The following is a 27,021-nucleotide window of genomic DNA, read 5'->3' on the forward strand; positions in this document are numbered from 1 at the left end:
AAATGAAAAGAAAACATGACTGACAAAAGAGCTGCGATACCGTAGACACACAAAAGTAGGTAAAGTAAAAGTCAGTTCTGTGAGGAAAACTAGATTAAATTATTTTATTTCTTTAAATGTTTTGGAGTATCAAAACAACGTAAAAACCAAGTGTCAAATGAGAAGAAAACACGTCATTTGTCAAAAAATAAACCTATTAAGTAGGTAAGATGTTAAAAATTTAAAGTTCCTTAACGTACGAAGGAAAAGTGACGCCATATTCAAAAGGTAATATCTGCTCCGAATTCATACAAATACACAAATTTGCTGCAGATTATAACGTTTAGTGAATGGCAGAAGACAGGCCTGCTTCGGTTTGTTTGCAACATGAAATGTCTGTCTGTCTGTCTGTGAGGGACAGACATCTGACAACAAGTCTGCAGATACACTAATTATTACCAGCAGACTAACAAAAGCCTTTTAACTGTTTGAATGTCTGTGAGACTTCAGTGAAACAGTGACGTCGCTCACACTTCATACAGTGTGTGTCTGTGTGTGTTCTGGATTTATTAGAAACATCCCTCACTTTAACATCCAGACTGTTTAGACTCCTAAACTGTAGAGCATTTACACACTAGACAGTTTACCATCTGATGCATCAATTAAAAATAAAAAAAAAACTGCCCATGATATTCATATTTTAATACTAAATGCCGGGAGTTATTTTTCACAGTCTGAGATAAATAGATAAGCAGGGTCATTCCGTGTCATTTCATCAAATGCCTCCCACCTGACCATCTCAGAATGTCCTGAAAAAATTCAAGTACAAAGACACACTTGTTAATAGGACAAATCCAACATATTGGGTCTCTACTGTCAACAGTTTTCTCATGAAACATCATTGAATGAAGGGTAGTTTAGACGGTTTTTGGCATCATGCTCTGAAAAGCCATTTTTAAGCAGCAATATCTGGAAAACTATCTCACCTGTGGCCTTCAAAATGTCTACAGTGTATATCTGTTACTAATAGCCTCTAGACCTGGAATATTAGATATCAGGATACTTAAAATGTGGCTTGTTGAAATAAAGTAGTACATTTGAAGAGTGGCTGAGCTCCCATTTTTGCAGATAAAAGACTTCTATCACTTCTGCCTCTGTCTCTGGTGTTAGTTTAAACATTCTACAAAATATGGTCTCTCTCGGATGATTAGTTTCACAGATATTAAGGCTCAAAAATGTAAGTAAACACATCTTTGCCCAACTTCAGAGCAATATTCCCAAAAACTGACAACAAGTATCAGGTCCAAACTTACTGTTTTTGAAAGATCATATTCTTGTTAAAATCATATTAAAAAATCGGGAGGGTGTTTTGCCTCAATTTGTCGCAGTGATTTTTTAAAATCCTGATATTGGTGGGGTTTTTGTGGCCGGTTTTGTTACTGCATGTCCTAACAGCCTACTAGTAAACATCACAGCAGGGCAATTCAACTGCTATGTTTGTTCATGGTTTAAGACATTAAAAGCTGCTTTCAGCATGTTTAACTCACATTCAAGGACTTATTGCCTCTGTAACTACAACTGTGCTACATTTTAATGTTTTTGTGAGGCTAAATTTATCAGTAGCATTTAGTCACATGTAAGTCTTTGGTAAATGGTAAAAAACACAATTGAATTGCCCTCCTGTGATGTTTACTAGTAGGCTGTTAGGACATGCAGTACCAAAAACGGCCACAACCCCCCCCCACCAATATCAGGATTTTAAAAAATCACTGCGACAAATTGAGGTAAAACACCCTCCTGATTTTTTTATATGATTTTAACAAGAATATGATCTTTCAAAAAAAGTAAGTTTGGACCTGGTCAGTATTTTGGAATATGATTCTGAAGTCGGGCAAAGATGTGTTAACTTCCATTTTTGAGCCTTAATATCTGTGAAACTAATCATCTGAGAGAAACCATATTTTGTAGAATGTTTAAGCTAACACCACAGATAGAGGCAGAAGTGATAGAAGTCTTTTATCTGCAAAAATGGGAGCTCAGCCACTCTTCAAATGTACTACTTTATTTCAACAAGCCACATTTTAAGTACCTACCATACTAGGTTATCATTGAGCTACACCCCTGGTATTCCATGTCTGGAGGCGTTTAGTAACAGACATACATTGTAGAAATTTTGAAGGCCACAGGTGAGATAGTTTTCCAGATATTGCTGTTTAAAAATGGCTTTTCAGAGCATGATGTCAAAAACCGTCTAAACTACTCTTCATTCAATGATGTTTCATCAGAAAACTATTGACAGCAGAGACCTAATATTTTGGATTTGTCCTACTAACAAGTGTGTCTTTGTACTTGAATTTTTTCAGGACATTCTGAGCTGGTCAGGTGGGAAGATTTTCAGAAATTTGATGAAATGACACGGAATGACCCAGCAATTACATTGATTTTTTCTTGATTGTTTTCTTGTACAGTGTCAGATTTTAAAACCCTACAGACAAATACACTTCGACTTGTTAGACAAAAATGTCCTCTTCCTGATAATAACTATCTGAGATTATTTTATTAATTTGTGTTTAACCCTTTAAATGTCGGTTTGAAAGATATGTCCATTTTAATTTATTTAATATTAAAATGCCCCCTTCCTTAAACTGATATAACATGCTTTATAAATATTTTAAAATATTTTTCTTTATATACGGTAGGCCTATTACACATTTTTCAGAATTTCTTTAATGTATTATTTTAACTATTTAACGTAACTTCTTTGTTTATACATAATACCACTGTTGTTTCTAAATTGTTTTTTCTTTGTATTTAAAAAATATATCACAGCAAACAACTAATTTCGGATACTAACTTAATTAGCTAACTTTAGGTACTAGCTTAATTTGCTAACTTTAGGTACTAGCTTAATTTGCTAACTTTAGGTACTAGCTTAATTTGCTCCCCCCCCCCCCCCCCCTTACCCGTCTGTCGGTGCCCGCCGCACCGCAGCTGGCTCCCGCTGGTCGTCGGTGGTCCGCTGCCAGTTCATTTGTCGAAATTAAACACGCACAGTAACGTGAAAACAAAAAAGTTCGGAGGTTAAAGTTGAATCTGAACGCTCCTTTCCCCCCTCGCGTGCACGAACTTCCGGTCTACCTCGGTCTCCGGTCTACAGCGGCCGTGTGACGAGCTAAGATCGGCCGCGTGCCCCACCTAACAGCCAATAAGGAGACAGTTTGACAGGATAAATGAATAGTTATTAATATTAAAAAATAACTCGCGTTTACGCTGGATTTTTTTTTATTCCCTCAAATCAACGTAGCAGGACAATCAGAGCGGCGGCCATTTTTTTATGTACCATTGTGACCATTTTAGCGGGACCACTACGCAGCAATAACCGACTTACGGCAAGTCGTGACTCCCTGCGGTTTTCCAGCAGCGATTACAAAAATAATAGTAAATAGAAAAAATACAATTTAGAAGCCAGGGCTGTAGTTGAAAGCCTAATATACCGGTAAGATAATACATACCGGTACCTTTATCAATTAAAATAATTAAATTATTATCATTAATGTTGTATTCAATTATTGTGGTTTTAATTGGGAATCCCCCCCCTCTTTAAATTGTGAATGTTTGTATTTAGGCTACACAAAAAATAATAATAAAAATCACACGTGTCAAAAATGATACCCTCCACATACTCACCGTAGTGATAGGTTTTTCTTAATACATCACTTTCATTCTTTTTTTAATGAGCAAATTTCCACATTTTCAAGTTTCTTCAACCAAAACAGACACATTGGAGATAAAAAAAAATAAATAAATGGACAAAGGGGAAAAAAGACAAAGTCAGACCTCAGATATTTTAGTTCACTTCCATATAAAAAGAATCTCACACACACACACACACACACACACACACACACACACACACACACAGTAGAGTAAGCAAACATTTAACTGCCAATATTTTTTCACCAGAGGCCTATACTACGAAGCGAGTTTAACAAACCCGGGGTATCTTTCAGTTATCCAGCTTATGTAACCCTAACAAAGGCAATCAAGAGATCAGTGGTCACATGACGCTGGTTATCAACTCATTAAGTCAACCAGGATTTCCCTTTCCAGCTTTGAGCATGCACATGAAAGAGGCGGGGTTTGCAGTATTTGACCAATCACAAACATGGATCAGTCTACGGCAGTGGAGCAGCATATTTCACATACGAGGAGCGAACCATAATCATACAGAAATACAAAGAAGTTATTATAATGCAGGCAAAAGGCAACAGTTTCATCTGCCAAATGCAGGAGGGACAGCTAGCAAAAACTCACCGACTGTGAATGCGTAAGTCGTATTAATAGTTTAAAAAGTCATATAATATGACTGCCCCATCATATGCACCCGATCTGACTGATTAAATTAATGTATTAAGTGCACTGATAGCTCAGTGGTAGAGTTACCACCCCATGTACCGAGGCTCCCTGCAGCGGTCCCGGGTTCGAATCTGCCCTGCTGCCTTCTTTTAAAGCATGTCGTCCCTCTTTCTCGCCCTTTTAACTCTCACACTGTCCTCCCGCAATAAAAGGCCAAAAATATAACTTTAAAAAAATGAATGTGATGCTAAGATGTTTTCTTATAACGTGGTGTATGACAATATCAGCCTGGTAATACTTTCAGCTGCAATCCCGGCGGTGTAAAACAGACTTGGGAGCAAATAAAATGCATAAAAAAACATAATTCACAGTGGTTAGTAGGCTGTACACTGACACAGAAAAGTCATGCCCTCCGATGAGAATCTGTATCTCTCATATAAAACATCGTCAGGGAAAGACTCTGAACACTCTGATTGGTCAGTAGGCGGTGTTTTTCTCATCAGGAACATAACTTGCTCCGGAGCAGGTTAGCTCTGCAGCGTAAGTTACCATGGCGATCTACCCTGGTAAGAAGTGAACCAGCGTCGTAGGACGGAAAACCCAGGGTTAACCCTGAAGTTACCTCGCTAAGCACAAATCCTGTTTCGTAATACAGGCCTCTGGTGTTTCTTCACTGACTGTCTCAATCAAAACAACAGTTTTTAGAAGCAAAAAGTGCTTCGGGAGACTTGATGGTTACAAAAAAAGTGTTTTTTTCAGTGTCTCCTAACTGACCACCCAGTATATATATTTATATATATTATACAGATTGTATAAATAACAGTTGTACACTGAATAAATTAGGGGTGAAATCCTGTACAACCAGAGAAGTGATAAGTCTGAACCGACGAGTCAACACGAGTTAAAGTAATTTGCTAGAGTACATCGATATATAAATAAAAGATCCTCCTCCTCCAGACAGTCTGCTCAAATTCACAGAAAATGTTTGAATCACAAAAACATTTTTTTTATGGATTTAGCAGAACAAGCCGGACAAACCCTGTAACATTTTAGCTAAACTATGACAAAGTGCACTCGATAGGATAAATAAACGGACACGTGCGACGGCACTCTCACATTCACAACTCATGGTAGATCATCGTCGTCATGGTGACAGGAAGGCACCATGCTCCATAAAACAAAAACAAAAAACAGACACCAAACTAATGCGTCTCACTGACACTGATCCTAATAACAGACAAAAACACACTCAACAAATGGCATTTCCTCCCACCGAAGCAACAGAGAAGCATCGTTTGTTTCTCCTTTCAGCCGACGGCTCACATCATATCTTTAATTGATATTAAAACGTCCAGCTACTCTTCATTAGTCTGCTAATGGAAACTCTCTAGTGTTTCATGCACTTGCTGTTGATGGGATTTCTCAGCTTTTGAAGTTTTTGAAGCTGAATCTTAAAAAAGAAATTTAAAAAAAGTCAGCCAGCAGCTGTTTTTTTCCAGAAATACTTTCCTTATACATATTTGGACCGGCTTGCTGTTCCAATATTAAGACATCCCTTTTTTTAAATTCCCAGCCGTTACACAAAGTGAAGAATGGATCTAGTCACGGCCGCGGTTCATTTGAATAAAACTGTGGCTTGCAATTTGCCTGTCATGATAACCCCCTCCTCCCCCTGACCAATCAGAAGAGAGCAGGCAGCTTTCCAGTGATGATGTTTTAACAGTCTCAGCCAGCCGCAATTTACTGCCTCAACTATCAGGTTTTTTTCTGTTTTTTTCTTCAGTGCACTTAAATTTAAAAAAAAAATCACATGTGGAAAAACTGAACAAATGTGTCTTTGCTGTTATTATAAATTTGAGAAATGTTCCTTGATCTATAAACACGACCTTTCGAAAGCCAAGGGGATCCGGTTAAAGGGACAGTTCTGGTGTTCAACAAGTACTTCTACACACTCTGTGTATTACACTATGGGAGGAAAGCCATGTACTGCTGGTAAAACAATCAATATGAGTTTAAGTGGACGCTGTATTTAGATTATTTTCACCGTTGTCGGACCGTTATCTCTACTCTCCTCAAAGCCACCAGACTCCATTCACAAAAACAGTGATTTAACATTCATCACACAATAACACAAACTAACTGCCACATGGAGATGCAGTGGCCCTTTGTAGCCAGAGGTCGCTAATTCTTAACGAAGTGACGCAAAAATCGGACAAATTGGTGACCTGTATTAAAGTCCCAGTCGGCAACATTTTTTGATCATATTCACCGAAGCCGACACTATGCTGTAATAGAACAACATAAATCATCCGGTTTAAGAAAAAAAAGCGTGCCTCGTAGAACCTGTTGTTTGTTTTGCAAAAAATCGACAGCGCCCGGATCATCCTGTCCAATCAGCACACAGGGCTGTGTTCGTGCACACAGAGCCCCTCCCCCCTCGGGTCATTCCACTATCACAGGGGGGAGGCGGAGGGAAGTAGCAACAAGCTTCCAATTCCTCGGTTAAACACCGAAATGAGGAGGTCCAAAACAACCAAGGAAAAGATAACACCTGTGGCAAATAAGGAAAAAAAGACAGATCGCGACGGTGCACGTGATAAAACGAGAGTCAACATCGGACCCGCGTTTCAAAGGTGGCGTGATCTAAGGGATTTCAAAGGGCATGAAGTCGAGGGGAAGGAGCTCGGTGGTCGTGGGGGAGGAACGTGAGAGTTGTAAACATTCAAAATCTGACAGAGGGCCCTCGATCCGCCAGACTTGCCGACTGGGACTTTAATTATTAAAAACCACACACACAGCGTACAGCGAGCCGCAGTTAAAAAAACCCCCAAAATTATATCATACAACCGACCAAACGCCACCAAGAGTGAAGTGACCGCCCTGGGAACTGCATTACCCAGCATGCTCCTGGCTGTCTGATGTCTGTTTGCAGGAAAATTAGATGGTCCCACATCTTTACGAAGACCTGGTTCCGGGATCAAGCCGACCTCAGGACAGAGACCAGGACTCTGGTGGGCCTGGAGGAGGTTTATAACGGTCTGACTGCGAGGTAAAGTTGTGAAAATATTCCTAATATAGCGTCCATTTATACTGATATTTTAACATATGTCCACAGCAGTACTGTGGTCCGCCTGTCTGTTTTTAGTGTACTATTACACCGCCTATGTAGAAGTACCTCATACAACATCACAACTATCTCAGAAACACTTCAGCTTCAGTTCAACGCTGCAGAGTTGTGCATTACAAAAAAAGTCAGAAAAACTTGCGACGGACTTTTACAAGCCTCAAACTCTGATTGGACGTCCAAGTGTACAGAGAGCAGTCCAGGTTCCGCCCCCCAGGGCACACTCACTTCCTGGGCAGCAGCGCCGCTAGTCTCTGCTTCTTTATGGGCAGGAAGTGGATCTCCTGCGAGCTCACCTTCTTCAGTTTGATGGTGCGGCTCTTCCCAACCTTTTTATGCGGGTTGTTGGGGTCGTGCTGCTCGCCGTGGGACGCCGATGGCACGCCGTACAGCTGCTGCAGGGACGCGGCCGCCTGGCTGCCGTCCCGCTTGATGGAGAAGTTCTTGGTGGAGACCCCCGAGAGGCCTTTGATCTTCCCGCAGAGGATGGCGGGGATGGCGTCCTTCACCGACACGATGACCTTGGCAGTCTGCGAGGCACCAACGATCTCCAGGTTTCCGGCTCCGCTCTGGTGACTCAGAGGTGCTGAGCCGCCGGCGCCGCCGCTGTCCACCAGCCACTTGTGCTGCCGGCTGAACTCCAGCGACGCCAGGCTGCCGAGGAGTTTGGAGTCTAAACTCTGAGACAAAGATGCGGTGCTGGCGTCCTGATGACCACAAGGGAATGCCGCCTCCCTGTCCGACTTCCTCCTCCCGGCCGCCGGCACCGACAGGTCAAGCACGCTGTCCTGTTGAGGACTCGGGAACTCCTGCTTCAGCACCACCGGACACCCTCGGACCGACAGGTCCAGGGCCTGACCCTCTTCGGGGGGCAGCGAGGACGGCGACGCCGCGTCCTGCGGCTGGAACGACGGTGTGCAGTGGCGCGAAGACAACGAGGTGGAGGTAGCATCTTTAGGAGAAGTCTGAGTGCTTTTACTCACAGTGCAAACTGGTTTTGGCATGTTCCCCTTCGAGTCCTCGGTCTGAGGGATGGGGACGGGGACGGGGAGGGGGATAGGCAGAGGCACCGGCAGTGGGATGATGACGGGGTAGGGGACTAGAAGCGTGGCGGGAGGGACCAGCGGCGCCAGGGGGGAGGCGTAGGGCGGCGCGATGGGGGGAAGCGGGAAGAAGGTTGAGCCGGGCGACTGGCAGGCAGACGAGCCGGCCTGGGACGGGAAGAGGTCCTGCAAGATGGCCGCGAACGCTGGATTCTGCAGGAGGGAAAGCAGGTTGGCGTCCTGCGTCTGGCCCGCGGACTTCTGGTCGACGGCCGGTGGCAGACCGAACGCCAGAGGGTTCTGACACAGGACGCCGCTCTGGAGCTGAGGGCAGCCGGCGGTCTGAGGGATCACCGAGGGGCTCATGTGCTGGAGGACTTGCTGGTCCAGGACCAGCGGCAGGGAAACGGGGCTCTGGCTGGCGATCAAGAACGGTGCCGTCGCCCCCATCTGGCCGAGCTGAGGCCCGGCTGCTCCCGCCGCCATCTGGAGGTGGATGGGCAGCATCAGCTGGCTGTCGCCCAGACACACCGGGTGCAGCACGGTCGTGGCCACTTTCAGCGCCATGCCTCCAGGGGGCTCAGCAGCCGGGGTGGGACTCACATCTTGCGGTGCAGGAGGGTCCGCCGAGTCAGAGAGACTGCCTTTGTTCACGCCGCCGCCGCCAGCAGCAGGATTCACGTCCTCCACTTTGCCGTGGATTTCTCCTCCTCCCACCTCGGCGCCACAGCCGTCGCTCTGGGCCCGTGTCATGGCGGACACGTCGTCACTTCCCTCCATAGTTCCGTTTTCAGGAGCCGATTAAATCTTCATCAAGCACTACTGACGGCTCTCGTCCATTATTCTTCCAGGCAGCGCTGAAACACAGGAAGCACAATGTTTCATGTCAGCGTCAATGGAAAATCTTACACATGGACCAAGAGCTGCGTCTGGAATGTGTCCTCGGAGCGGAGACACTGGAAGGACACCGCCGCCATGTTGTGTCTATTACAGCTCCTGTTAGGTGTGTTTGTTTTACGTGTTTTTATCTGAGAACATCCAGTTACAACTGATCCTCATTGCTGTGAAGTTTACAGGGAGTGATGTCATATAGCCCTGGTGCGTTTCATGTGTGCACAAGACTCCATTTAAAAAATAGCCTTTTTAACACTAAATTGCTTGTCAGCAAACGGTCATCAAGCAGCATCAACAGTGATGTATCTTCTTTGTAAATCAGAGTTGTGCAGAATCATTGATGCCGATGTGAAGAAGAGTTCATGTGGATTTAAAAAAAGGGACTGATCATAAATATTTGGAAGATCAACTTCTAAATATTTAAAGAGTTACATTTTAGAACAGAGTTTGTTGGGTTGGTTAACATCATTCTCACATTACTTTGACATTCATATGCTATTTTACATATAGTAGGGAAATAAGTGGTAGTCATTTAAAGAAACACAGCTGGTCTGCTAGTTATGATACAAGGTTTTCATTCACACAAAGAAAGCATCGTTAGCAGGTGCTAGCAGGACGGTGTCTCTTTGGTTATCGTGCTTCTCTGACCTCCACTACATGGCACTTTCACACAACACATGCCCGGCCTGCGCTGCTGGCTGTCGGCCCTCATCCATCTGCGGTGACATAGATGCTCAGGTCTCAGGAAAAAAACAACAGTATGCTATACATTTTAAATTAAAACAAATAAATAAAAAATGAATTGCACACATGCAGTTCTGATTTGTGACAAACGGAGGTGATCCTACAGCTGGAAGGGTCAGCCAATCACCTCGCTGCTGTTCCTCACACACACACACACACACACACACACACACACACACACACACACACACACACACACACACACACACACACACACACGGGAATAAGGTCTAGGAAGCATTCGCACCTCCGGAATATACCAAAGACTTTTTGCAGCTTCAGTCTGTTATGGCCACTGTAGAAAAAAAATGGAGCTGAGAGAGGGGGCAATATTCCCTCTCTCCGTTTTCTTTTGGCATATATTCACATGTACATATAGCCGATATATAAACAAGTTCTGCTATGACAACAAGTGAAAGCTACCGCTAGCATCTTAGCCCAACCACCCGATCAATAAACACCCATAAGATGACAATTTGGCCTCATATAAATAAAACCAACAATAACCATCAACAGCCATCACCCTAAGGACCTTAACGAGACATTGTCACATGTTGTGATGTATTGGTTAGAAAAATAAATAATGCGTAGATTCATGGGAAGATAGCTAGCATAGATGCTGGTCATTAGCATCATAATAAACACAAAATTTGCCACTTTATAAACTCGAAAAAGGAATTTGCAACTTTTTTCTCCGAAAATCGCCCCCCTTTGTTGGCTCCGTTTGAAAAAGAATCCTACAGTGGCCCTAATACGCCATCGTAGGAAACAGTAACATCTGTTTAAAAAAATAATTTTAATTATACAACACAACATAACAAAATCAGCAACAACACAAACCACAAAAAACGTAAAAAGTTCAGTTGAACCTCGGAAGGATGCTGAATGAGGACGCGGCCGGCTACTAATATGACGCTGCGCACCGGCCCTTTAAGGGCTGACTCATCTTCATGCATCTAATAGACTTTGATAGCACACATGTCCTCATCCTGCAAGTCATGTGATCCCAGACCAGAAAAAACAGGACTCGGACCTGAGTATAGACACGAGAATCCGACAGATATATATTCATATTCCTCTACAAGAACAAATAAATCTGAATAGAATATAAATGTATTGTTCTCCCTCATCTCTCTCTCTCTTCCCTTCCAGGAAGTTTGAGACGTTTCCTTGATAAACGCGGTCACAAGGGCCGTGACACGATTAAGCCTCGCTGACCGATATGAAAGAGGCCTTTCTTATTCAGGACTGTCACGCTCAGATGGTTCAGTCCTATTGTGCACAACGTGGAGGAAGACTACCCCGACAATAACGTAAGTTAGAAACAGTGTAAGTGAGCGTCCTTCTGAGTGTCCAGGTCGGGTGACCTGATGTTGAATCAGGACTCAACCAGCAGGGGGAGCATCATGCCCCGCTCCCCTCCTCTCTCCTGCTCCTCCTCACTACAATCATGTGAGGCGAACAAAGTCTGCAGACGACAAACACAAGAAGGAAGTTTAAAGATGAGCACGAGCCAAAGAACATATGGGCGGCGTCCAGCTCTGTTTTTGTTCCCGGTCTCGTTATCCGACCGTCTCTGCTTCGGAAGGTCAGAGACGGATGTCACAGAGGCTACATCTGTGTCCGTGGTCGTCCCTCCTCCGTCAGAGTCCACTTAGAGGACCCAGATCCACGTGCAGGTGCATCATGGGAATGACCTTTATGATGGGGTTTGGTTTCCTGGTGGATCTGGGACTTCAACATGTACAAAGCAGCAGTCGTGGAAACCTGGTCTGGGGTCTAAGTGTTCCGTTTATGTTGTGCTTTTTTCTTTCTTTTTTCTTTCTTCTCTTTATTTTTCTTGTGGTGGTAACATTGATCCCCTCTCTCACTTCACTGTCTTCAATATCTCCACTTATTCTACAAAATACATTGTTATCTCATCAATTCACTCAGACATGCAGGACGTTTATGTTTTTCATTGCTATATATACAGTATATATATATATATATATATATATCACATACACGTGTGTGTGTGTGTGTGTGTATACATTCTCTTTTTCCATTTGCAATGTGTTACATGTTGTTTTATTATCTCTTTACTCTGCCACTTACAAGCGCGGTATCTGTTTTGTTGATTTGTGCAGAAAAACACAATAAACAAATGTCGTACAAATAAATAAATAAATAAACATGTTTTAGAGGCTGATAAGACAACATCATACTTCCCTCACCAGTAATCAGATAATTGAGGGAGGAGAAATAACGGAGAGCCAATTTAATCCCCCCTCCCCCTCCTTACTCTAATGATTTCCACATTTTCCTCATTGATGGAATGCGCTCCGTAGCAGAGAGGCAATAGCAACAACAACAACAACAACAGCAACAGCAACAACATGAAGTTGCACCGACGGCCGTCCCCGTAACACTGACTGGTTCTGGGTCTGATGTGGAGTTAAGATCACGAGGGAAGGGGAACACCAGGGACGGCTGATTATCTTTAAAAGGTCATCGCCCCCGACGACCCTACGCTCCAACAGCCAATTACATCTCATTACGGAGCCTCGTCACGAGCTGCTCCCAGAGCTCATCTTCATTCAGCTGGCTGGTCGTCCAGCTGAGCTCCTTCAACGAGGAGGTTTCAGTCTGATACACAACCTGCGTTTGGGTTCATTTCAATTCTTCTGTCTGAATATAATAATGAAGAATCCCATTTAACCACATCCGCGTATAGCTGAGGGCTTACACGTGTTCTTATGTATATCACGTGCTAATTAGCAAATCGCTGGCTAATTTGAATTATGTTATATCATTGTCTTCCTGCTGTAATGTATTATTTTTATAAGTCATATTTGTATTATTATTACTGCTACCATTACTACTTTTATTATCATTATAATAATCTAAAAAGAATAAAATGAATATACATATATATAATATTAACAACAGTATATACATACATGTTTTTGTAAATTTCCCACCGTGGAATATAAATAGGATCATCTTATTTTATTTATCATTATTTTATGTTATTGTTTTGATTCTTGTTTTAAAGTGCTTTTTCACATTATTAAAAGGTGCACGTTTGCTGTAGTTTGTATTGTTAGCCGTCAGCTCGTTAGCTGTAGTTTGTACTGTAAGCTCTGTCAGCACGTTTGCTGTAGTTTGTGCTGTTAGCACATTTGCCGTAGTTTGTACTGTCAGCACGTTTGCTGTAGTTTGTACTGTTAGCACGTTTGCTGTAGTTTGTAGCCTACTGTTAGCACGTTTACTGTAGTTTGTACTGTCAGCACGTTTGCTGTAGTTTGTGCTGTTAGCACATTTGCCGTAGTTTGTACTGTCAGCACGTTTGCTGTAGTTTGTACTGTTAGCACGTTTGCCGTAGTTTGTACTGTTAGCACGTTTGCTGTAGTTTGTAGCCTACTGTTAGCACGTTTACTGTAGTTTGTACTGTTAGCACGTTTGCTGTTTGTACTGCTAGCGCTGTTAGCACGTTTGCTGTAGTTTGTACTAAGATATTATTGGTGGTTAAACTGGTTGGTACTAACTGAAGTAAACATGCGTCATATTTGTTTTTTTAGGAAGACAACTAGGCCTATATTAGATTTTGATATGAAAAAAAAACAAAGAAATTGATTTTGTTTGGTAATTTATTCTGGCATGTTTTGGTAAATAGGAGGCTCGACTTCAAAGGGATTTTTAGGGAGTTTTTCCTCATCAGCTAAAAAGCCCATCTGACGATAATGTTATATTTGCTGTTTGTCTCGTTTATAAATGAAAACAAAAAAAAAATCGGACACCATGTGACCATGGTGTCATTGTCGCCCATGTGATGCTGCCGGGGACGCGAGTGAAGCCTCTTTGTACCGGAGCCCGGAGCCCAGAGCCGGTCCCCCTGCCGGGTTCATCCGGGGATAACCGTCTGGGTCTCTCGGTGCTCGCGTCCCGCAATGAGCCCGTCCACGGCAAAAAAAAACCCAACAAGGGTGCTGTACGCCGCGCACGCGCACGGGTCTCCGCGCATCACACGGCGGTAGCATGAAAGGGATGAAGGGCGCGTGACGCTCCGCTGCCATTAAAGATGCCAATAAAGGGGCGCTCGCGCTAAATCATAACACGCTTTATTCCCCTAAAGTTCGCGTTCAAACCGGCGCCTATTTATTAAACGCACAGACCCGAGAATAGCGTCACGGTCGGATATCTGCGCAAATAAATCACCTCCGGATCTCGTTATAAGGCTTTAGAAGCGAGCTCGTGCCACTAGCCTTAATAATCCGGTGTTATGTTCGAGCCTCGGCTCATCTCCCGTACCGTTTTTAATTCTGCCGTTAAAACGCCAGTTTTCGGCGTCAGCGCGCCGCCGCTCACTCACCTCTCTCTCTCTCTCTCCTCCGGCGCACGAGCATTGGCGGCTTCCGGCGGCGGCGGCTCTTCCCCCCTCCTCACTGACCGACGACCCGGAGAGCCGACAAATAAATAGAAAAAGCTTTTTTCCCCTATTTATCTCTTCATTGCAGTCTGGTCGGAGCGAGGAGCGACTCCAGACTGAAGCTGCGCGCGCAGCACCGTCAGCGCCTCCTCCCCTCCCCCCTCCTCACTCCTCCTCCACACAGGGACACATATCATTAAAAAAATAATAATACTATTACATAATATTAACAACAACCGTTCATCTCAAAAACTAAAACTCATTATTTAATATAATAAACATAATTTATTCATTTGTATACTCTTTCTGAGCCATTAATAATAATCTGTAGCAATAATAGTAGGCTAATTATTTAGCAATTTATGACATATATATATATATATGTATATATTTATTCATGTATTTATTTAAATAAAGATTATAGAGAATAGTTAGTCATTAAAAAATAATGAACTATCATAGCATATTATGCAAAATAATCAGTATGTATCTTATCATTCTAAAGTACTTTGTGTCATTATTAAAGGTGCGATTTACAAATAAGAATAAATTAAAAAGTCGTAAAAAGTGTCAGAGTATAGCAGTTCCATTAAAATGTTATACATACGATGCTTAAATAGTCCATATGAATATTATCCTTTTGATTATCATCATTAATATATCATCAAACAACTGTTATGTAAAGAATTATTGGAGTGATGTTGACCTGAGCAGAGAGAGAGAAGTCAGTCTCCCTCTGTGTGTGTTGTTATCGGCGCTTCTCGTAATGTAGCTGTTTTACTCATTTGCATGTTACTGAGTAAAAAATCCCAGTTGCCTGAACGGAAATGTGTAATTTAATGTTTTCTTATCAGGAAATGAAAACAATTTAATTGGTACACTTCCAAGTAATTAAATCCAACTCAGTGTAACCTGGGCAGCGGTTCCCAACCTGAGGGTCTGGACCCCCACAAGGGGTCGCATGTTAATCTCAAGGGGGGCTCTGAGATTATTTACAGGAAATGAAAGCAGGAAATTAAACAAAGCTTTTCTAAACAAAATGCTTTCCATAAAAAATCTTATTTTTCTTGTGAAATTATTTGATCATTTGGGACATAAATGTGATTAACTTTAACAATATATGAGCAATATATTACATTTCCAATGATAAATCCTGGTATATTAATGATAAAGGTTGTAAGTGGAGTTATGAACATCCCACGCTCTCGGAGGAAGCACAGAAACCTGCTCTGGACCAGATCCGCCTGGCGACAGAAGCAGGAGGAGGATGGAGTCTGGCAGCTGTGGATGAAAGTCTGGTGGTGATCTGGATCCCCTGGGTGTCCGTATCAGTCCCAGGCAGCCTCGGGCTCTGCCCTGGTGGGGGGGGGGGGCTCATTGTTCCTCAGGGAGGCTGACTTAATGCACCATAATGAGACTCACAATATACCCTTGTGGCCTGGTGGGGACTTTGGTGTGGTTACCTCCCCCAACCAGGTCTATTACTCCCATGTGGGACAGAATTTCAGACTGTTTTACACCTTTCGCGTGGACAGACACCCCTAACAGGTGCACTCATAGATCATTTATAGAGGCTAAGCCACGCCCCTTCTCGGTGGACCACCATGGGACCTTATTTTGGAAAAATCCTGTATGGTAATCTCTTGCCAGACAGGTGAACAGGCTGGGTTGTGTCTTTTAATATCCTTTGAGCCTCTTTGCGGGCACCTCTTGTCACGAATAGAGAGGCTAAGTCTTCTGGTGGACCACCATCGGACCTTATTTTGGAAAAATTATGTATGGTAATCTCTTACCAGACAGGTGAACAGACTGTGGCTGCTGGGTTGTGTCTTTTAACATTCTTTGGCCTCTGGGCACCCCTTGTCACCAATAGAGAGGCTACCACCATGGGACGTTATATTGGAAACAAATGTGAATATGAAAGTAGTCAAAAGTGAGAGAATTTTTTTTATCCCATTATGATCGTACCATGAATTAAACATTTTTCAGTTAAAAAGCTAATTTTGCATGTGATTAAAGTCACCTTCCTCCCCTCCCTCTCTTTCTGGTTCCTTAGTCTGACCAGTGAAGTGAAGGTCTTATGTTCATGTTCATCAGTCGGGTGATGATTCATTTTTAAGGCTGATTCACAGAAGCTAAACTATACCTCGACACAAAGATGTCGACCATCAAATCATCGCGGTGATTTCCTGTTGAGACCATGACTCATCCTCTTCCCCTTCTTCTTCACCTCCTTCCTCCCTCTCCCTGCCAAGCAAGCCGGTCTGCAGTGTTAACGGAGGTCTGGGTTCAGGGTCGCCCCCCCCTTGATGCTGTACCCACCACCACCAAACCACCAAACAGTCCAGGGCTTTGTTTACCTTCTCCCAGCCCCGTTGACATGCAACCGGCCAAGAACAAGGCGTTCCTGTCCGGGCGACAAAGATTCATTCTACACATCAGAGACGATGAAGAGGAGAGAAACCAGGTCAGATCAGTTAAACACAAAAAACCCTCTCAGCTGGTTTATTTCTCCCGTCGGGGGGGGGGGGGGGGGGGGGGGGGGGCACAAAGAGGACTCATTTAAATGTACACCCAATTTGCATTAAATTACCCAGCATCCTCCTGGGCAATCAGCCGAAAGGAACGTCCTCTAGTGTTCATCTGGAATCAGTGTGATTGTGACATATCAGAAAACATTTAACAAACAGACTTGAACACGAAACAGTTGATACCTGACATTAACACAATTATCTTTTATGTTACAAGGTTTCTGAAAATGTCACGTTTAAATATGCAAATTAGGCGTTATTAAATATGCGCATCCAATCCAAAACATTACAATTTAGAATGTTTATCAGAGATTATGAGCACGATGCCAGTTTGCATAAATGTAGGTAGTAGGCACAGGTTTTTAGTATTACGTCTAATACAATTTAAATGTTTTTTTTGTCATTTTTATTTATTTATTTTTACAAAATTTGTTCTACTCTTATTGCTATTCCATTTTGCAGCGGTTTGTATTTCTTTCTTATAAACTTTATATGTATTGTGCCTTTAATATATATTGTACCTTTAAATCCTGTTTCATTATGTCACCATGTTAGAGATTTTTCAGAATTAATTGATTAATTGAATAAAATTACGAGTGTAAGAGGCTTAAAACACAATGATAAAAGTATATGATGTCTTAGAAGTTGTTGCAGACATTTTTGTGTTAAAACATTTAATCACACAGTTTTGGAGCAAAATGTATAAAATATTTTAACCACTTGAGAATGAATAAAATTGATCAGAATTGCCTCCAAAATACCAAAAAAAGACACGGAGACCTCGAGGAACATCGTAGAGGAAGTCAGGCTATGAGTTCCGTAAATGTTCTCTCCGTGTGAAACAGTTACTAAGGAGACCAACATCATCATCACACATGAATAAATCTGGGCTCATTGGTTCCACGAGTCTCTGGGCTTTCCTGTAATACCCACTTATTCAATTTAAAGACTGTTTAGAGACCTCAGTGTGCAGAAATATTCAGTTTAAAAAATAAATAAATAATTAAAAAATATTTTTTTTGCCCAAACTGAACTGCATGAAAATGGATTCTATTGGTTGCCAGGAGTCCCACCTTTACAGATATTGAACATTTCTGTAAAGGGGCAGGGACTAGCGTGTCCCCATGGAAACCATTTTCATTCACATAGCTTGAGGTCAGAAGTCAAGGCACTCCTTTGAAAATCACCATGCTGTCGTCCCCCCCTCCCAGTGTTACTCAATGTAGAGAAATATCCCCTGTTGTAATGTGTTATGTTTAATATGAAAAATGTAAAAAAATTACATTTGATGTTTTGATAATGATAGATGTATGTCGGCTTTAATCAATTTCAATTTCATGCTCTTGTATTTGGAACAGATTAATAAAAGTTTAATGTGAAAAAATAAATAAAATATTATTATATATTATAAGATCATGATACATAAGAGTGTTGGTTTTGGTGTTGGATGACAAGCTAATTTTATTTCACATTCTGCTGCGTTATTAATTAATAGCATTGCATCCTAGTTCTTAAAACATAAAAAAAAAAATCTTGGTATGTAAAGTAATTAGTATCTCCAAATAAATGTCCTTAGTTACATTAGAGGCTTCTGTTAAAAGTAAATCATGACACACTGCCCCCCTGTGGCTGAAAATATATTCAGTATTATATTGAGTAAAACACTGTTAAAATAAGAATGATGATGGAACAAAGAGTCATTTTCAAGGCAGTCACATTTATTTGTCTTCTTATACACATCTGCTAAGCAGCCTGTCGGCTCTGATAGGATTTCTATGGAAGTCCCACAATGCTTACTAAAAAATAAATACAAAGACAAAGTGTTCCACAGCTCAAAAATATACAAATGGTTGAAATCAATGTAAACTTGTTTGTTTGTTTTTTTTACATTAAAAAAAACAATTCAACCTTTGTGACGATTCCAAAAGTTGTTGTATTTACAAGTTTGTACAAAAAAAAAAAAAAAAAATACAAAGCTGACGTCTAACAGAGGTTCATCTGAAGTTCATCGGAAAGAAAAAACGTACCACCGAGTCACGCTGTCGTGCTTCTTTACTACCAGTTTAGTTTCAGTCGAGTAAACAAGAAGAGGAAAACAGTTCTCAGCCTTTGGCACAAGCATCTAGTCCGTTGTGAAGTGGTGATATTATCATAAACATCTCGAGTACAGCAAGAGACAGATGCAACTTCACAAACATCACTTTATCAGTGAAAAAAAAAAAAAAAAAAGAAACAAGAGAAACAAGGTTGGAATGAAGGTTCACAAATAAAACCCATTATGTACCCTGTTATGAGGTGTGTATGGAGGATCATTAAGGCCAAAATTAATTGATATTACCTACGAGGAAATATGGCAACGTACCACACCGTATACATGTGATATTATTGTGAATATGTGGGATGAAATAAAAGGGTCAGGGTCACAAATAGAAACTCACTCGTGAAGGATTTTCCTCTAAGGTAGCCGAGAAATGTCAAACTCATGATTATTTTTTAATGTCATTATCCAGAGAAAACAGAAGTTTGTTTCTTTTTTATTACTTAGAATATTTATCAGAGAACAGGAGCATGATGCCAGTTTGCATAAATGTAGGTAGTAGGCACAGGTTTTTAGTATAACATCTAATACAATTTAAATGTTTTTTTTTGTAATTTTTTTTTACAAAATTTGTTCTACTCTTATTGCTATTCCATTTTGCAGCAGTTTGTATTTCTTTCTTGTAAATTTATATGTATTGTTTTTAAATGCAAAAATATATTATAAATAAAAATAGTAATTAGTTGCATCTAATGATTTAGGTTATCCAAACAATTTTGGCAGTGTACAGAGATTTTGTACTCTAACAGGAATTTAAAAACAGTGACGTCCGGCTGAACAAAAGTATTAATTTGTCATCGAGATAACAACGGTAACATTTTTTTTAAAGTCTAGCATGGCAGTTCTCCGCTTCCATACTTTTCCTATTTTTCTCTGCAACCAGTGTCGGATTAAATTTTAAAAATGTGTCTCTTATACACAAAATTAATTATCTGGATAAAATACATTATAAGCCAGCAATTCATTGCATCTAAAGAATTTACATTTCCATCGGAATCGGGGAGTGTACGCAGATTTTCGGAGATATGAAAAATATATATATATTGATTGTTGCGACACCGCAGCAGGTTTTATTTTGATGGGAAGAAAATAGAGAAGCAGCAAAGGCCACGCTCCCTAAATCCAGAACTTCCTTCTTTTTCATCACAGATGATAACATGTTGAACTAATTTATATTTAACCTCACATCCTCCATCGTAAAGCCCGCCGCCACCCAAACAACCCCCTCCCACGGAAACCAAGCTGCCTCGTCACGAGCCGAATTGAGGCCCGTTTGATCCGCCTGAACACGTTCCAGTCGCCTCCTTCAACTTATTCGTAAAACATGCCCAGTCAGCAACAACCACAAAATTACCTTTTTTAAAAGACCAAACACACAACCTCCTTGTTCTTATGCTCCGCCCACTTTTAGATCACTTTATCTTCTCCCACCGTTAACACTTGCTCCCTCCTCGTCTCCTCAGATTGTCGAGTTTGTGCTCCGATTAGTTTCCTCAGATTAATTATTGCGTGACAATTTGTAAAAACGCTTCACTTTTGTGTTTTGTTTTGTTTTAATCCTGACTGTCAGCTCCGTGTTTCAGTATCACAACCAGCTGTAAGTAAGATTGTGCGTCTGATTGCATAGGTATTCACAGAATACAAACAGATATACATCCCATATATATTTCTCTATTTTTACAAAGGTAGAAAATGTCAAACTGGGACAGCAGATTGAACGTTAATGAGGGATAGTGGGGCTGTAGGGAGGCTCGCTTGCGCTTATGTGCCATAAACTAACCAAATCATATCGTTGTGGAGCCGCGAAAGAGTCCTGCAGCGGGTCAGACAGCTGGCGTAGGATTATTATCAAATATTAATAATTAGCCGTTCAATTGGCCTGTGAGCTACTTGTTGCTAATCACTGGCATACACATAGCTAGTACTAATGCTAATTGCTAGCGGTCACACATAACTAGCGCTGATGCTACTTGCTAGCATTCACACAATTCACACACGCACACACACACACACACACACACTTGCATGTAAACTGAAATCCACAAAGAGTTCAAACTGTATTTTGTCGTCAGACCGCTTACATCACTCTCATGGGACCGTCGTCATAACAACCGTCAGCATGCTAGATAGCAATGGCATAAGCTAATTGAAAGGGTACCAATATTTTAAAATACGGTAAATTCAAGCTAAATATGTGGTGTAGCTAGCAGACGAACTAGCTAGATAGCTAACTAGCCAGATGCTAAAATCTAATACATCCTGAATTATCTTTGAAATGTATTATCGTAGTTTCAAGTTATTGGAGGATTTTGTGGTTCTGGGACTAAGTGGTCATATGTGCGGGTTGGGGGGGCGGGTACGGTATTGTAGTCCTTGAGAACCAGACCCGTGCAGGACTCTGTAGAAGAACGTTTTTGCTCCTCAATACTCTACATGACTCATATTTTTCTGCAGAAATAATTTCATATTTTTTCGCACCGTTTTAAAATAGTCTTGAACAAAAAAGTCTCCACAGAATAACCGATAAGGAAAAACATCTATAAAACTCAGAAAAACAATTAAGTCACTTTATGATTAAATATATATTAGAAGTAATTTCTGGTCCGTTTTTTCCTGTAAACTAAAATGTTTTCATACCTTTCCCACCAGCGTTTCTACATGGAGCCCTGAGACGAGCGGTCGTCGTGAGGACTCCCGTCAGAGTTCTCCGTCTCGCCCTCGGAGATCGCCTGCATGGGAATTGGGTACAGCCGGCCGCGGGCGCCGTACCGGCTGCTGTTGGCGGGTGGCGGGATCCTGGAGCGGCCCGGCCTGGTGGCGGTGGGCGAGGGGAAGGACTTTGGGGAGAAGCCGTCGGCGTTGGCTTTGGGGTAGAGGCCCGGGAGCTGATCTGGCGGTCCCGGCTGCTGGTCCCGCTGCGGTTGCAAGGGGGAAGCGGGCTCCTCGGCTGGTCTGGGCGAGTCCGTCAGCGAGTCTCCGGGAGACTTGGGAGCGACGGGGCTCTTGAGGATTTCCGCCGCCGACATGCGGTAGCTGGACTCGGAGCGGCTGCCCTTCTTCAGCAGCAGCAGTTTGAACTCCTCATTGGAGGTGCTGGACTTCTTAGCACTCCGGTAGATGGGCCCCGAGACCCGGTGCAGGCCTGGTGATGTCACAGCAGGGGAGGAGGGCGGCGCCGGGGAGGCCGGGGAGCTCCCGGTGCTGCTGGGCGGCGTGTTCCCCGACGCACTGCTGAGGCGGTTCCTCACGTTCAGCTCATTGGAATCCTTCCTGCCCAACACTTTCCTCTTGGACCTGAAAATTAAGTTTATTCAAATGTTTTCGTGAACCCAGAATAAAGTATTTATCTGTGATTTAATATCAATAACCAGATGAAAAGGATGCTGAAATAACTCCATAATGATGGTGATCAGTAAAAGTGTGAAGTCATGTTTTGTTAGGTCTGTCTGCAAGACCACAAGCTAACTACTTTTAAAATACTGGTTTTCTGAATGGAGTCTGGTTGATGGGTACTAGGCTATGCTAACATTGTAGCTGCTCTATCAACACTCCAAATAAGGTCATCTAGACATAAATACGGCAGCAACCTTGTTATTTGGATCACAGCCAGTCTCTGGTTTCTCCACATAGTCTGTGATCTCAACAACAATTGGCTTTAGACATGAATTTCTTGCTCAAGTTAAAATATTTCAACGTTTGCAAAGGTACCCACCTGTGAATCATAGCAAACAGATCCTCGGTGGTCCGGGTCTTGGTGGGGGACAGGAACACAAGGTCGTCCTCTGGCCGGGACTCGTCACTCAGAGGGGATGCTGCGTCATCACCGGGTGGAGAGTCTGTTAACAGAAACAGTTTCTTTAACTACTTCGTGCTAAAAGTGATCGTCGCTTCCACCTACAGGCTTAGATGTTCATTACAAGTCTGACAACATTATGGAATCTACCTTTACTGAAGGAGTCCTCCGATGTGGACTCGTCCCTCCTGTCCTCCTGAGAGCCACATTCCCCCGGCGACTCAAACTCCACCTCCTTGCTGCCGTCATCACGGATCGGACTCCCTGGCGACGCCTCCTCTGATTGGCCGACAGCAGCCAGCACCTCGTCCAAACCGTTGACGGATCTCTTGGGTGAACTGTGCTGCACAGGGGGAGGAGGAGGACCTTGTTCTGGTTCTTCTTCTTCTTGGTCTGGTCTTTGCTGCTGTAAAGCCTCCGAGTCTCCGGAGCTTTCTGCTGGTTCTGCTGCCTGTCTGGTCCTCTCAGGGACGTCCACCACCAGATCTTCCTGGTCCTGCGTGGTCCTGGTCTTGCTCCGGAACACCGCTTCCCCGTCTGCAAGCTCTCCATTAGAGGTGAACTCTGACTCCCGAGACCCCTTGGGGGACGTATGGTGCTGATGTGGACTTGCAGGTTCTCCACAGGAAAGCGTGCTAGCTAAGTTCCCAGGGGGACACTTGGAGGTGGTCTTGTCCTCGCTGATGGACCTCAGCTGGACCGAGTGCAGCACCGTGGGCGTGATGGTCATGTGATGTGCGTTGAACGTCTCCAGGTGCGGTGGCGCTGCCGGTTTCGGCAACACCAAAGGTTTCTGTTGGATTTGAGTCCTGAACGGCAAGTCGCCGACGGTGTGGAGGGCACTCAGGTCCAGGTGGGGGGGTGGGATGACAGGCAGCTCCAGGTGTCCCCTCGCCGCTTCCACCGAGGAGGACAGCGATGAGAGGGATGACTTCCTCTCGGGGACTTTGGGCTTCCTCTTGCTGCCGGACGGTGACATCGGTCCGGGGAAGAATGCGGCGGGGAATGAGGAGGTGGGGGTCTCCGACTGACTGGAGTATCCGCTGGAGGGACTCGCCAGGCCCGCCAGTCGCTCCGGAGACCTCGTCAGCTTGAAGTCCCCGTCCACCGACGGGAGAGACGGTGTGGTGGAGCCAGAGCCGGACCCCGACGTCTGAGACTCAGAGCTCTCCTGCGACTTGACGCACTCGATGACGGTGGTCCCCGTCGCCGTGCTGGAGTTGGACAGCGAGCGGTATGGGTCGCTGGCCTTCAGGTCGTTCAGGAGCCACAGGTCGGCGTAGTCTGCCTGCACCACGCCCTCGTCCTTGAAGGAGTGAGCGTCCGTGGAGCTGAAGGCGCCCAAGTCTGGCAGGTCGGTGGAGCCCTCTGCCCCCCAGACCTCCAGGGAGGAGACCACCTGACTCGGGGGGTCAGACAAGACCAGGTGCAGCTTCCTGTCCCTGCTGGGGAGCAGCGGCCTGCAGCTCCTCTTTGGTTCTTCGTCGTCGTCAGGGGCGAGTCCCTCGCTGCAGAGTTTCCGTAACGACGAGCTCCTCTGTGGCGGACTCGGCTTCGCCTTCGGCTTCCTCAGAGAGAGGTAGCGCCGGCCCAGGGTCATGTGCCCGCCAAAGTCGCAGTCGGAGCCGGGCGAGGCGCAGCCGTACGAGAAGCTGCGGCTGCCTTTGATGCCGCAGTCGAAGTGCATGGAGGTGTAGTAGCCCTCCGTGTCCACGGAGTAGTGGGACACAGTGTCGGCCTTCTCCGATGGCGGCTTGTCGGAGAAGCTGCTCTCGCAGGTCGCCATGCTGGTGTAGCTGGGGCAGCCCAGGCTGCTGCTCGCCTCCCTGCTGGGCTCCAGGCTCAGGTCCTGGGACTGCGGGGGGTAATTCCAGTCCCCCTCCACGGGGGCGCCGACCCCTGCCTCCTCTAATATGTCCATAGCTGTGGAGGAGAAGGAGCCCGCCCGCTGGGTCCTCAGACCCGGGTAGTGGTCCAGCATGAAGCCGTCATGGTCGTCGTTGCTGTGGGCGACGGCGTTCAGTGACAGCTCTGAGTCGAAATGGCAGGAGCCCGTCAGCGGCGGTGAGGCTGCCGGGGGGATGGTCTCCGAGGTCTGTGAGGGGCAGGTGGAGCTGCTGCCACTCCAGTTCCCACTCGAGGACTGGTGGTCCTCCTTGTGGTCCATCTGGCCCCCCAGCACCCCCGCAGCCGAGACCGAGTGGACCGGGCTGCTGAAGGTGTCCGAGCTGGACGAGATCTCGCAGCTGCCCATGTCGGCCTTGCGGGGTAGCTGGGATCGGGTCCTCCCAATCCAGCCGCGCTCTGGACTCTCTGACAGGCCCAGCTGGTGTTGGGACATGGCATCCATGCTCTCCTCCTCGTCCTTCAGATCCAGATCCCCAGGACCGGGCAGGAAGTCCTCAGTGCCGAAGGGGAGGAGCTCCTCCTCCTCCTCCTCTTCGTCGCTGTCGTGGCGCCGGCCGACCATCATCCGGGTCCCGTCCCGGGGGAGACTCCGGGTCCGAAGGCGGGCGCCCACGGTGGCGTTGAACATGGCGTCGCTGCCCTCTGGCAGACACAGGATGTTGCCTGCGGAGTGGGACAGAGACAGGGAGACCCCCTGGACCCTCTGGGACCGGATCCTCCTCCGAGACGGCGCCCCCGAGATGAAGAAGTCTTCTGTCTGGCAGCCCGAGTCTCTGGTCCCAAGGTGGCCGGCTAACTCCTCAGTGGAGGGCGAGATACTGGATCTGGTGTGGACTATCACGGTCCGGTCTCTGGACCCCGGAGACTCGTCAGAGTCTGTTTGGAGACAAGAACACAAGGACAAGAACTCAGAGAGGAGTCGCTAAACCAAAACAGTGTCTGCCGTCTCTCCTGCCACTGGTTTCCTGTCGTCGCTCCAACGTCTCATATTTAATCTATTTTCTTTTGTAGTCGAAGAAGAAAAGATTTGAAAAAGACACATAATGACTTTTATTCTCGTAATATTATGACTTTTATTCTCGTCATATTACGACTTTTATTCTCGTAATATTATGACTTTATTCTCGTAATTTAAATTTTTCTTTTTTTTTCTTTTAGTCTGGCCCTAATACTCCGTCGTACAATACAAACATTCCCAACAAATAAATAAATATAAAGTGTATAAGAAGTGAAACCAACACTAGTGCAATAAAATATATGTATAAAAAATATATAGCGTAATAAATACAATTTGGTAAAATAAGTAATCTGAAATAAAAAACAATATAAAATTAAATATGAATTACTTATGAAATGACTTATACACTATTTATTAAAGTAAAAATTAGTAAACTAATAGAAGTAAATTGCAACAACATATAGAGTATATATAAACAATAAAGTGTATAAGAAATGACACCGACAAAAATATAATGGCGGAATAAATAGTGTAATTAAAACAAACAAAAAAAAAAAGTAAATTTCAACAATATAAGAATAAAAAAGATAAAATTACATATAAGTGACTTACTAATATATAATATAACTAATATAGAAGTAAATTGCAACATGAGACTACAAATAAAGTGTATAAGAGGCCTAATAGGGTCATTAGAAAAGTCATATAAATGAAGGAGAATAAGTCAACTAAAATAGAACTAACAATATTGGTGACTAATAAAAATATAATAGCGTAATAATAGTAATAACACTATTTATAAAAGTGTATTTTTTTTAATGTACTTTTCTTAAAAATAAAAGTACACTTCAACATGAGAATAGAACAAGAGTTAATTAAATGTAAATTACTTATAAATGACTAATAACTACAGAATTAATAAAAGTAAGATAAATTTGGTAAAATACTTAAACTAAAATAGAAGAAGTAAATTTCAACAACATGAGCATATTAATAAACGAATAAACTGTATTGGCAATGAATAAAAATAAAATAGCCTAAAAAAAAGTAAACTTCAACAACATGAGACTAAATAAAGTGTATAAAATGACTAATAGAGTAGTACACTTAAATATACAGTACAATAATAATATCTCTGTGAGTTCATGTTCAAACCACAGAAACTTTAATAGTTTCTCCTCC

The 27,021-nt window shown here is 43.5% G+C and overlaps 2 protein-coding genes and 1 long non-coding RNA gene across 4 annotated transcripts in view; 1 reads left to right on the forward strand and 2 right to left on the reverse strand.

Annotated features, from left to right (window-relative positions):
• Positions 1 to 4,906: 4,906 nt before the first annotated feature.
• Positions 4,907 to 9,355, reverse strand: rai2 (retinoic acid induced 2). Its single transcript, XM_084010876.1, has one exon. It carries the CDS (start codon positions 9,280 to 9,282, stop codon positions 7,684 to 7,686), a length of 1,599 nt encoding a protein of 532 aa, XP_083867002.1. The 5' UTR covers positions 9,283 to 9,355; the 3' UTR covers positions 4,907 to 7,683.
• Positions 9,356 to 18,792: 9,437 nt separating this feature from the next.
• On the forward strand, positions 18,793 to 20,001 carry LOC311014198. Its single transcript, XR_014597240.1, has 2 exons — positions 18,793 to 19,580; positions 19,640 to 20,001. It is a non-coding gene; the product is annotated as an uncharacterized lncRNA (long non-coding RNA).
• Positions 20,002 to 21,468: 1,467 nt separating this feature from the next.
• nhsa (Nance-Horan syndrome a (congenital cataracts and dental anomalies)) overlaps positions 21,469 to 27,021 on the reverse strand; it is a 48,646-nt gene continuing 43,093 nt past the window's right edge. Inside the window, exons 7-9 of one of the 2 annotated variants that reach the window (XM_084010600.1) lie at positions 23,124 to 25,757; positions 22,893 to 22,992; positions 21,469 to 22,474 (exon numbers count right to left, since the gene is read on the reverse strand). In XM_084010600.1, coding sequence (XP_083866726.1) covers positions 21,835 to 22,474; positions 22,893 to 22,992; positions 23,124 to 25,757 — 3,374 coding nt within the window. In that variant the 3' untranslated portion in view covers positions 21,469 to 21,834. Of the gene's footprint in view, positions 22,475 to 22,892; positions 23,017 to 23,123; positions 25,758 to 27,021 lie in introns of both variants that reach the window. The other variant, XM_084010599.1, reaches the window with a different exon arrangement.

This window comes from Eutrigla gurnardus (assembly GCF_963514095.1).
Source record: "Eutrigla gurnardus genome assembly, chromosome: 6".
Lineage (NCBI taxonomy): Eukaryota > Metazoa > Chordata > Actinopteri > Perciformes > Triglidae > Eutrigla > Eutrigla gurnardus.

What these genes read in the sequence shown, in the direction of transcription:
- rai2 (XM_084010876.1), bottom strand. Translation starts at nt 9,282, where the DNA reads ATGGAGGGAAGTGACGACGTGTCCGCCATGACACGGGCCCAGAGCGAC.